Source organism: Pseudorca crassidens, chromosome 10 (genome assembly GCF_039906515.1).
Source record: "Pseudorca crassidens isolate mPseCra1 chromosome 10, mPseCra1.hap1, whole genome shotgun sequence".
In the NCBI taxonomy this organism is placed as follows: Eukaryota; Metazoa; Chordata; class Mammalia; order Artiodactyla; family Delphinidae; genus Pseudorca; species Pseudorca crassidens.
The window spans coordinates 75,053,331-75,065,396 of record NC_090305.1 but is presented as its reverse complement, the minus strand read 5'-3'; the positions used below and the strand labels follow the sequence as shown (position 1 = coordinate 75,065,396).

At 37.9% G+C, this 12,066-nt stretch overlaps 1 protein-coding gene across 7 annotated transcripts in view; it reads left to right on the top strand.

The window, feature by feature from the left end:
- Window positions 1–384: 384 nt before the first annotated feature.
- The window catches only part of TASOR (transcription activation suppressor), a 49,337-nt gene continuing 37,655 nt past the window's right edge, over window positions 385–12,066 (top strand). For 4 of the 7 annotated variants that reach the window (XM_067754817.1, XM_067754815.1, XM_067754820.1 and 1 more), the window contains exons 1-4: window positions 385–961; window positions 8,728–8,873; window positions 11,092–11,184; window positions 11,917–11,989. In XM_067754817.1, the coding sequence (XP_067610918.1) occupies window positions 634–961; window positions 8,728–8,873; window positions 11,092–11,184; window positions 11,917–11,989 (640 nt within the window). In that variant the 5' untranslated portion in view covers window positions 385–633. The remainder of the gene's footprint in view (window positions 962–8,727; window positions 8,874–11,091; window positions 11,185–11,916; window positions 11,990–12,066) is intronic. The other 3 variants (XM_067754814.1, XM_067754813.1, XM_067754818.1) reach the window with 1 other exon arrangement.

Sequence of the window (12,066 nt, the reverse complement as noted above, 5' to 3'; positions counted from 1 at the left end):
ACAAAGCCGAGATCGTCCCACAACCACTGCCTCTGTACTGTCCTGGCCGATGTGAATCGTGCGCGGAGAAGCCGGGTAATCTTGCCCGTAAAGAGACGACGCCTGCGTTCTCGGGACCTGGCGCAGCGCGCCTCCCTCGCCTGCAACACTGGCCGAGCGTGGTCCGGGAACTCGCAGCTCGTCCTGAGGCCCATCCACCCCGCAGCCGGCCGCGGCGTCGAGGTACTCTCCAGCCGTTGCGGTCGCCCCTTTTGGCGGGCTCCGGCGCCCCGAGGCTCCACCCCCCGGCGCTGTCTGTCCGCACCCGCGGAGGCGGGCGCCGCGCCCCCATTGGTGGAGCGCTCCGAGATGGCCCCGCCCCATCCCGGCCCCGACGCCAGCACGTTGAGTGGTGGGGGCCGGCAGAAGAACTGCCCGAGCGAGGAGCGGCTCTTGAGGTCGGGCCGCACGGTTGTAGCGCCCGCTTTGGGGCCCCCGAGAGGCTGCTGGGCCGGGATAGCGGCCAGCGGCCACGGGGGGGAAGGGGGTGGGTGGGCTGAGAGCAGCTTGGCGGCGAAGCTGGCCCGCCACCCCTTCCCCCACCTCCGTCGACCTTGTAGGCAGAAGCTTCCCGGCGCTCCTCACGCCGGCGCGATGGCTACTGCTGCGGAGGCGGAGGCCTCTCCGCCGACGGACGCGAACTGGGAAAGTGGCGGCGGCGGCGGAGACGACGAGCTGAAGCAGGCGCTTCCGGAGCTTGAGTCCTCCCCACAAAATGGCGGCGGCCTCAGCGTCGCGGAGCCCGGCGGCGGCGCCGGGCCTGAGGAGACCGCGGCTGCCGAGGCCGCCCCGAGCCTCTGCCACGAGCAGCCTCAGGACTCCTGTGAGGCGGGCGCGGCCGCTCTGCCCAAAGGCCCCGAAGAGCCCGAAAGACCCGTTAGGAGGAGTTTTCAGATCCCCAGGAAGAGCAGAGAAAAGAAAGGTGGTGCTTCCCCTTTTTCCCAACCCCTCTTTCTCTCTCCCCTCCATCTTTTCATTAGAACCTCTCTGTCTCCTTCCCACACCCATCCGAGACACGTAAACACGCATGCAGCGCCAGCCGCCTCTCCCCGCACTGCCACGGCCGCCCAGCTGCTGCGCTTGGTGCGAGAGGAAAGCGGTGGAACCACGCTCCCTGCTCCCCCTCTCCCCGTGGAAGTTGGAAGTAGCTCAGGTTTGAAGCTTGTCCGTAAGGCTGCAGCTCCCAGAGAGGAAAGATGGTGCTCGGCGCCCCTCCCTCCCAGCCCCTGAAGGCAGAGAAGCTGATGTGTCCTCCTAAGGATGCTTCTGAGAAGTCTCACTGTGGAAATAACCCGTGGCCGTGGATTCTGGGGCTTTCTCCAAGGCCATTGCGTTGAGAGGACCACAAGTGCTTCTCCCTGTGGAAATTCTTCAGCTCTATGCGTCTACTTGAAATTTGCTCGATGTCAGCGTCTTCCCTTGTTTAGACATCTCCGTTAGATGTGATTCATGCACACTGCTGTTTGCCATCACACTTCATTTCCATGTAGATTTTTTTTTCTTGTTTTTGAAGCGCTAGATAGGGCTGTCTCTAAATCCAACGTTAGTATGTTTTTTTCTTGTATTTGAGAAGCTTGGGAAGGTAGGTTCTTGGTGCAGTAATTTCCCTGTGGAAAAAAATAGAGGTCAGCTTATGCCCAAGAGTCACCAACTTGATCTTGCAGATGAGAGAACTTCAGAAAAATATTTAAAAGTCCAGTCTGGTTTTTGGAACCAGTATGGGAACAGTTAAATGAAGTACGTTACCTTTTTAAAACTTAATGCCGTATTGTGACACCTTTCTAATGCAGGAAGTTATCGTTTTCAATTCTTAGAAAACAATTTTTGACTCTCCAGCGATTTGGGATACTCTGTCTGGATTTAGTCAATTTAAAGCCTCTTTTTGTTTTAGTGCGTGGTTCCGTTTTTTCAGATTTACTTTGGAAAGTAATAGGAATTTTCTTATTTGCGGAAAACGTTTTTTATTTGTAACTTGAATCTTGGTAAAGAGACTCTTGAATGAAGCATGTGCTTCCTCTTGCCATGTGCATAACCAGCTACATTTGCACACCTGAAATTGTTAGCCTTCTGTCAGTAAGATACAAATAAAGTCAAATTGTTAATTTCTATTTGGATGATAAAGCCAGGGAAATCCTTGGTGTGAGAAACCATGTTGAGAAAGATGAAGTTATCTTTTGTCCACTAGCATGCAGAATGTTTCTAGAAGTATCTTTTAAGTGAGTTAATGTAATACATTTTAGGGTTCAAGAGAATTCTTCTATAGGTCAAGGTTATCAATCCTTTTGGTTTAGTTAAGATGTAGAGTCTATATGAGGAAAATTAGATTTCATCCTGAGTTATCAATTGGTAGAGAATAGGTTGGAAGTAGATTCAGATGGGCTCTGGTTATAGGATCGAAGTAGGAGGTTGAATTTTTTTCTTTTTAAAAAATTTTTTAGCTTGATACAATTTTGAAGTCCGTTTTTTTAGGGTTTTAAGCAAAACAAAGCATGATGTACCTCCTTTTAATTTTTGATAGGACCAGGAAATTGGCATAAAACCCATTTGGGTTGAAATGTGGGAGGGCACTAGGAAATGTTGAAAGGCACTGTTTGCATGTGTGTTTTTTTTTTAATTAGATAAATCCAGAGGTTGCTGTAAAATAGACCTCATTTGAACACATTAAAAGTAGATAATAATTGAGGAATTAGGAAATATAAAACCTAGTTGTCTTTGTTTTCTCCCCTGAGTCTGATGCTTCTTTGGGGGAAATTTGTTACCTTTCTCCTCTTAGGGAGGTTTTGGTAAGGAAAATATAACACAGTGGACTTTTTTCATGTTTCGTGAAAGTGAGTAATTTTTAACTTGTCTAAATATTTGCACACTTAGCAGCAGCTGTTCAAATAGTGCAATAGCGATCTAAATAGCACTTTTAAAACTTAAATAAGCAGCTTTTTACCATCATGGACTTCATCCTGTCCAACCTGAAAGGAGTTAATACTTGGTGATAGAATTTAATCGAAAAATGTAACTTTTCATTAAAAAAATGCTTTATCAGAAACAGTTCGGCAGGTACTGCTAGTTTCACACTTGATCCCAAGATAATGTCCTCTTGGAAGACTTGAAAGGTATCACTTTATGTATAGGATTTGGCTAGGTATTAGTGGTGTGGTCATCTGAGTCTTTTATCATGAATATTAGATCATTTTCAGTAGATACCTCTGCTTGAACTTTTCAGTATCAAAGGTTCTGTTGCATTCGTATTTTAATATGGCAGACCTTTGCTTGTGACTGCTTTACCAGTGAAATTTAAGATTAGGACTCATGTTTTTGGTAGCTTAAAGGTAAATCTTTGTGAGTATAACTTGACTCAGTTCTTTTATTGGTCTTCACAGTAGCATAACATCCAAAATACTGCCATTCTAATTAAGTAATGATATTGACAAACATTTTATAGTGCTTAATAAGTTACAGGCATTGTTCTCAGAAGTTTATATGTACTAACTAAATCTCAGTAATCCTATGTGGTAGGTACTATTCCCATTTTACAGATGAGGAGACTGAACTACTGAGGTAAATAACTTGCCCAAGGTTACACAGCTAGTAAATGGTGGAGTTGGAATTTGAACCTAGGTGTAGAGTACTTCTTATTTCTTTTTTATTGTAGAAAAGTTTTAGTTCACTTAAAAAAATTTTTTTTAACAACTATTAAATTTAGTGATGTTTAGTATGTCTTCATCCCTGGGGAATTTTGAGATTCCAAAATTATGTTCATTAGAAAATTAACACATTTAATAAGTACTCACAGATTAAGTCATCTGTTGACTAGAAGAGTAAGATTTTACTCTTTGTGATCTGTGTGCTATTCTGTTTACTTATTGGCTGGGCTACTTTCTGTACTGTAAGGAGTCACTGTTATATTTAACCGAATTGTGGAATTGCACTTCGTCAGTAGATGTTTCACTATTGCCTTCTTCTACTCTAAAATCTGATAGTGTAAGTCATCAAAAGTAAATTAAAATCAGTAATTGTATTTGATATAATTTTTCCCTCCAAAGGTCTTGGGAAATGAAGTAGTAATGATGCACTTTCTGGAAAATGTTTATTGGTTAATGCCTTATGTAGGGCACAAGATTAATTGCTCTCGTGCATCTGCGTCTCATGCAGGTGCATCACAAACTAAATGCTCTTACGCACCTGCATCCATACTGGTCTAGTTCAGGAAAATTAAAGGCCAATTCTCCTCCCAAATCGCCATCTTTTCCCACAAAATTTGGAGTTGTCTTTTTGAAGACTTTGGGGTTGAGTCTCTTTCTTAAGGAAATTTACATGATGTTTTAGTAGTTGTATATGAATGGCTTGGTTCTAAGCACCACAGTTTTCCCTACATAGAAGTAAATCTGAGCAGGAATGTACAGGCAGAATCCAGTCATCCACATAAAACGTTTGATAGGCGCATATAAATTCTAAGTAATGGAGGTAAAACTTTCTTTGACGTATTCCCAGTCCAAAAAAAGTCAAGTTTCATATTATCTCTCTAGATCTCTGCTAGAATGTTTATTACTGATTCTGCACTATGTTCAATCATGAGTAGAGATGAATCACCCATTCCTACAGTATTATGTCTGTAGTAATTTTATTAGACTGAAGAAAAATGATTTTTAAAATGTCTAAATTATCATGAGGAACAAATGGATATTCATTGTATTTTAGTCATTAATATCCATAGACATCAGAGAGATGGATTCAGAGAGTATTGCAGACCAATGAGATCCGCAGCCTACCCTTTGCCATTTCCTTTTCTTCCATGAATTACTTTAAATTGGAATGTATATTTTGGAATTTCCCTTGGTATATTTTTATAACGCTGGTCCATCTTTTTTAAATTTTAGCTTGTTTTTACACTTATGATTTTTTTTTTTACATATACACATAAACAATACAAACACAAAGAGTGGCATTGACACTAAATGAGTTGGTAAAAGTAGTTGAGGAAAAATGTTCCTTTGACTAAGAAACAAAGCTACTATTTGGTGACCTTAATTTTATGTCTATTCCAGCTGCTTAAGTTTAACATTTAATTCTTAGTATGTTTTGTATGCTACCAGTAATATAAAATACTCAATTCTAGTTGTGGTTCTGTGATATAGACAGTCTCCTCATTTGAATTATAAATCTCCAAGTGCCTTTGTAAGTCTTTTCTTGAATCCCATAAAAACACATCTATAAAAGGGACTCCCCTGATGGTCTAATGGTTAAGACTTCGTGCTTCCACTGCAGGGGCACAGGTTTGATCCCTGGTTGGGGAACTAAGATCCTGCATGCCATGTAGTGTGGACAAAAGAGAAAAAAAAATGATGAAAACACATCTATCATCAGTTTTGTCAATAGAAGAGCCTTGTGAATTATCAGAAATCAACTCAGTAACTATCTTTCTGACATGAATTTGATGGAAGCACTGTAAATAAGCAAAATTATATGTTTCTTAATGTCTGGAAGAATTATTACGACTGCTGTTAACCTTTATAAACCAAAAAAGGGTGTTAGCTATGGCTTTTGGCCCTGTTAAATGCAATAAATGAGAAAGAAATACTAAGAAATGAGATTCAAAAGAAGACATAAGAGGGTAGAAAGAGCATTCTAGACATCAAATTCTTTTTCTTTCATTGCTAATTTCCATATAGCTAATATAATTTCTTGGTCTAAAATGAGGAAACAATTCTGTTTTTCCAGCTCTTGGAATGATTTGTTTCATCACTTATATTCAGCACTTACATATACATGTTTTACTTATAGTTCAGGAAACAAGATTTGCAGCTAGGGAGCCTTATTTTGAATTCACACCTGCCCTATTCACGTATCAGCCTTGGGCCAAGTTAACTGTTAGCTCAGTTTCATTTGTGAAATGGGCATAATGAACTTCATAGGGTGGTTTCGATGATTAAATGAGATAATGCATATAAAGCTCTTAGTACAGTATCTGAAAAGGAATAATGAGCCACTAATTGTTAGACTCAAAAATTGTCAGAATCCGGAGAACAGTATATTGGATTCTGACTTCCTATGTGAAATGGATGATAAATATATAAAATGTTCTGATCCCCTATGGGTAGTTACAGGTTTATTTATTATTATTGCCTCAGTGATGACCCATAATACTGTGATGTATATATGTTTTCTTTAAAAGAAGTGACAGAATGTGTTGATCAGGTATGTCCTTTAGAGGATTATTAAGGACAAAATAGACCACCAGGGAATGTACATTCAGAACATAAACTGGTTATATTTCTAAACTACTATTACCAGCACATTGACTTGAAATCTTTAAAAATAGCTACAGCATAATTTTATTCTTACAGAAATTGATAATTGGGAAGAAAAACTAGAAATTATAACTTTGGCCTAACTAGTAAAGCCAACTGAGATATTTGAAATATAAAATACCTACTAGGACACAGGTATTGTTAGACCTAAAATCTTGCACCTTTTTCTGTATTTTTATTCACAAGAATTTTTTTCACACTGGCAGTCTAGTTGAGTATTACTTGAGGTGACTAGGACGTTGCTTTGGAATGAAACAAATGTTAAGTACTTTTTTGAGAATAATTTGAAAGTTAATGTGTATATAAATTTATATGATTTAACTTGAATCTTTCACTTTTGGTTAGATTGACAGTGGAAATAGTGTTGGAATAGCTTAGCTAAGGAAAATGATTTCATTTTGTAGATTGTAAAATTTCATAGAAATTTAAAGCTACTTCTTTTGATACTTCTTTTTGTCACATCTTTAGATACCTGAAGTCACTTGTTAGTTTAGAAACATAAAAATCAATCATGCATAAAACCCAACTTTAAGAATCATGCTTGGCTCATTTTGGATGGGAAAGCCTATGAAAACTTCCACGTGCTGTTTTCCCTCACAAGTTTTTCCAGTTTAGTTGGGGACAGACACAAAGATAAAACGTTTTCTCCTACTGTATTCTATAAAACAGATTTGAATTGAGAGAATGGATGTCTCCGTTTTTTGAGCTTTCGTTTTGTTTTATATATCACTGAATGGTTGAATTTGTGAGACCTAATTTAAAATGACAACAATCATATTTTGGTAGTTTAGAATATATTTGTATTCAATATAAAAAAGTCTTGACAAAGTTTATTCTCATCTTCACTCACTCAGTCATTCAGCTTGGGGCCAGTGCCCCAAGAAAAGGTAGAGTAATGAACAAGGCAGATATAGTTCCTCCTCTCATGGAGCTTACAATCAATAGATTATTGAGTATATCCATCTGCTATAAATTTTATTATAGCACACTCTGTGTTTAGTAGTTCTTTAGTTCTTTTTGAGTGTTTTTTTTCCCTGCTTACTCCTACTGTCTTTATTGCATTATTATAAGTATGTTGATTTTATCCCGCTGCCACCTTTTTTAGTGTGCAATTCCAAAGTAGTGGGAATCATTTGTTCTATACACATTCTCTCATTGAAAGCTACATTTTTACAGGCACTTTTGTAATATATACATGGTTTGGTGGATGAATGGATATATCATTTGACGTTATAGGGAATACAGTAAAAACAGCTGCTCTTTAGTACCTTTGAGAGTATGTACAAGTAGAACACCGCTTTCAGTAGTGGCCTAAAAGTATTTTGAATGACATTTATTGACTCTATATATAGTATCTTGAAAGAAATTAAGGTAATAGCATATAACATAAGTTCTATGAATACTTCTATCTACAGTGAAAAATAAGTGGTTCCTTTTGGTTTGGGGAAAGTATATATATAGACTTGATGTTTTAAATTTATAACTTATTTCATGCATAAAGTGGAAATTTGAGGTTATTAGGCTACTGTTTGAAGAACAAATTGTATATTTCACTTAAGTATTTTAAAAATTAAAGGGAGTATGCAGTAGTTGGTGGAGTGGGGAATAAAAACTTTTACTGTTTTTCTTTGCACCAGATGCTGTGCTTAGAGCCTTTTCCATGTGTTGTCTTATGTGCCATATGGCATATAGTGGTTATTAGGATAGCTGGAGTTCTCCTTTTTACTGAAGAAAGTACCGAGCTTGTTTTGTTAAGTCATTGATTTACCCAAGGTCTCCCACAAAGCCAGTAAATGCTAGACCTGATATTTGTGTCCTGTTTTGTCTCCAAAGTTCCACATCTTTCCATTTCACCAAGTTTTCATAGTAAATATCCTCCTACTTTATATTGGTAATACAAGAAGCTAATGGATGCAGCATATTTTATTCTAACTTTAGTGTTAAAAACCAGATAGAATCATTTTATTGTATAGACAGCTAAGTGTCTTAAATGTTTTTATCCTTTTACTTATGGCATAAGCATTTCATTTGCTGAAATAAATGGTCCTAGACATACTACCTAAATGTAACATAAAATAGGAGTTGAGGCAAGTTGAGTTTATGCACAGGTTCTTATGAGCGTCTTTAAGCAGTTTAGGTTGCCTAGTGTAGCATCCCCTAAGTTTTGCAAAATTGTAACTTCCTTTTCTGCATGTGTAATGCCAGATGCTCGCTGCTGAAGAGTTTTTTCTTTAATGAATTAATAAGTATCTCTTTTGCATATCACAAAATAAGATAGCCTTGATGCTTTTTTTTAACTTTATTTAAAAGTTATATTAAAGCCACAAAAATATAAAAAACTACATTTAAGATGGAATCTTAAAATTAATACTGTTCTTTATTTTAGCACTTTTTCAGCCATTAACTCCAGGCTCTCGGGAATTTGAAGATGTTTTAAATATTCTCCACTCATCTTACCTTGAACCAACTTCAGTAACAAATTTTAACTACAGACGTGCTTGCTTGATACATAATGAGCTTTTGGAAAAGGAGGTATGTTTTTTTTTTTTAATTTATTTATTTTTATTTATTTTTGGCTGTGTTGGGTCTTCATTGCTGCGTGCGGGCTTTCTCTAGTTTCGGCGAGCGGGGGCTACTCTTCATTGCTGTATGCGGGCTTCTCATTGCAGTAGCTTCTCGTTGCAGAGCATGGGCTCTAGGTGTGCGGGCTTCAGTAGTTACAGCATGCGGGCTCAGTAGTTATGCCTCGCGGGCTTCAGTAGTTGTGGCATGCGGGCTCAGTAGTTGTAGCTCACGGGCTCTAGAGCACGGGCTCGCTAGTTGTGATGCACGAACTTAGTTGCTCCGCGGCATGTGGGATCTTCCCGGACCAGGGCTCGAACCTGTGTCCCCTGCATTGGCAGGCGGATTCTTAACCACTGCGCCACCAGGGAAGTCCAGGAGGTATGTTTTAAATTGTGCTTTTTGTAAGATTTCAGAACCAGTTAATAGCCTGGAATTTGTTTTACTTTCTTCCTTTTCTTTAAAAATGCTAAAGTTCTTAGGCAAACCAAATTATGGAGGGAAAAAACAAGTTTTAAATGGCATGTTGTTTTCCCTAAACACTGTTGATATTGCACTACATTTATCTGTTCTGTTAAATTAACGTGTGATTGTGTAAGATAACTTCTTTTACTAACAATGAATCTTAAGCATAGGGATAGCTTATTGTATAATGGCTTAATTGTAAATTCATTACAAGGCTTTTTGCTCTTTCAAGCGTGTTAGTTAAATGGAATCTCTAAGAGCATATTATGTCTCAATTGGAAGGTTAATGAAATACAATACTTTTTTTTTTTTTTTAGGATATGCTTAATTTTTTCCCCAGTTATTGCCTGGTAATTGAGTTATCTTAATATCATTAGTAGAAATTCTTAGTGAAAAAGTGAGAACAAAGGGGAATAGTTGAGCCTGTTAGGTAGTGAATTTAAGTTTCATATACAAATTAGAATCTTTTTTTGAGTTTTGATTTAGGAAAAGCCATAATAATCCTGAGGTAATACAAATGAGATGTTTAGAAATATTTGATGTGTATATTGCTTTCTGATGTACATGAAATACTATTAATTTTGTACTTTTATAGGTTGGTTAATCTAGTGCTATGAGAATTTAACTTTGAAAGGATCCCTAAAGTGGATGAATGTTAATGGCTCCCAGAGGAAATTAAAACCTTGGTAGTTTGATGTGGTTTCATGATATGATAGGGATTATTTGTTAATTTTATATGAAAATTTAAAGATTCATTAATTATATTATTGAAGATCGGTAATAGCCTGAACATGGCATGTAAATCTGTTAGGTATGGGCTCCATATCTATTTGCTTGTATCTAAAAGTGAAAGCCAGCAGTTTAGGGTGACTTACAGTTCAGATGTACTTAGATCAAGTCACTCTTTTATCCTGGAAATGGGTATGGAGCATGGCTTATGTACTTGGCACTGAGAATATAATTATAAAGAAATGAAACATTTTTCCTTGTCCTAATTGAGTTTATAGTCTAGAAGTTGGTCATTAAACAGAGATTTATTAAACCACCTATATGCAGTGCACCATGTCAGGTAAAATGAGAGATCCAAAGATAATCAAAAAATGAACTTAAAAATCTATGGGAGGGCTTCCCTGGTGGCGCAGTGGTGGAGAGTCCGCCTGCCGATGCAGGGGACATGGGTTCGTGCCCCGGTCCGGGAAGGTCCCACATGCCGTGGAGCGGCTGCGCCCGTGGGCCATGGCCGCTGAGCCTGCGCGTCCGGAGCCTGTGCTCCGCAACGGGAGAGGCCACGGCAGTGAGAGGCCCGCATACTGGGAAAAAAAAAAAAAAAAAAAAAATCTATGGGAGAGTTGGAGTGTGGTAAGATTTTAATAGAAATTTAGTTAAAATTGTTTAGCACTAGATGCTTATTTGACTATATTGTAAGGATAAAGATCCAATTATAATGGGAAAAAATGAAGTGTAGAAATTACAGGGAGAGAAAAGATAATTTCCACTTTCGTAGATATGGATTTTTTTTTGCCATGCCTCGCGGCTTGTGGGATCTTAGTTCCCTGAGCAGGGATCAAATCCGGGCCCCCAGCAGTGGAAGCGCAGAGTCCTAACCACTGGACCACCAGGGAATTGCTGATTTAGAATTTCTTAGAAATAAGCTTCCTGAAACTCTTAGCTTGAAAAACATAATCACATACTAAGGAGTCGTTATAGATTTAATTTCATTTAGTTTACAGAAAAGCGAAGAGAACTGAAGTTTGATGGTCGTTTAGATAAAGAACTTTCAGAATCCTATGCATTTCTGATGGTTGATCGGTATCAGGTAAGTGAAGCCATTTTATAAAAAACAATTTGAAAGTGCTTCCATTGTAAGTTACCTAAATTTGCAATTAATCAATACTTGATTTTTTTTTTAACATCTTTATTGGAGTATAATTGCTTTACAATGGTGTGTTAGTTTCTGCTTTATAACAAAGTGAATGAGTTATACTATACACTTGATTTTTATAAACTAACAATTTTTTGTAGAAATGGAAAAAATGGCTTAGTGCAAGGTATTTCATTGTTTGTAATTTGCTTTTCAAATATGTTCATTTTTTCTTTGATCAAACCTAATTTTCCCCCCTGGAATGTGCTTGATAGTAAATAATTTTTCCTTTATTAAAGTAGATTATCTTCTATATTACTGATTATATATGCTGGGAACTATTTTTACTCCTTTGATCAAAGATGTTTAGGTGGAGTTAATTTCTCTTTAAATAGTTTGCCAGGACTAATTCTTTCTAAAAGGAGATGTTTATATATATGAATGGCATGAATTCTAAGTATATGTCAGACCTGGCATAAACAAAAATAGATTACAGCTATGGTTACATTGGAAGTGTATGCCAGTTTCACATTGATATTTAGTCATAAACTAGCATGTATATGTATAATTTCTGTAACATAAAAAAATATAATTTAGAAGCTTGGATTTTACTTAAAACAAGTTTACAAACTGTCTTTTCACATTTTTAATGTATTGACTGTAAGATGAAATGTTTTGTTTATTTAGGTTCAGAGCATATGTGAAAAAGGATTACAGGTGGGCCAGTCCAAAATAACAATTCTTGGCAGTCCTTCCATGGGTAATCTTTTTTCTTTTTTCATTTACCTACTACTAAGTTGCCCTTTAAAAATATATTATCTAATTTCGCTGTTGTCC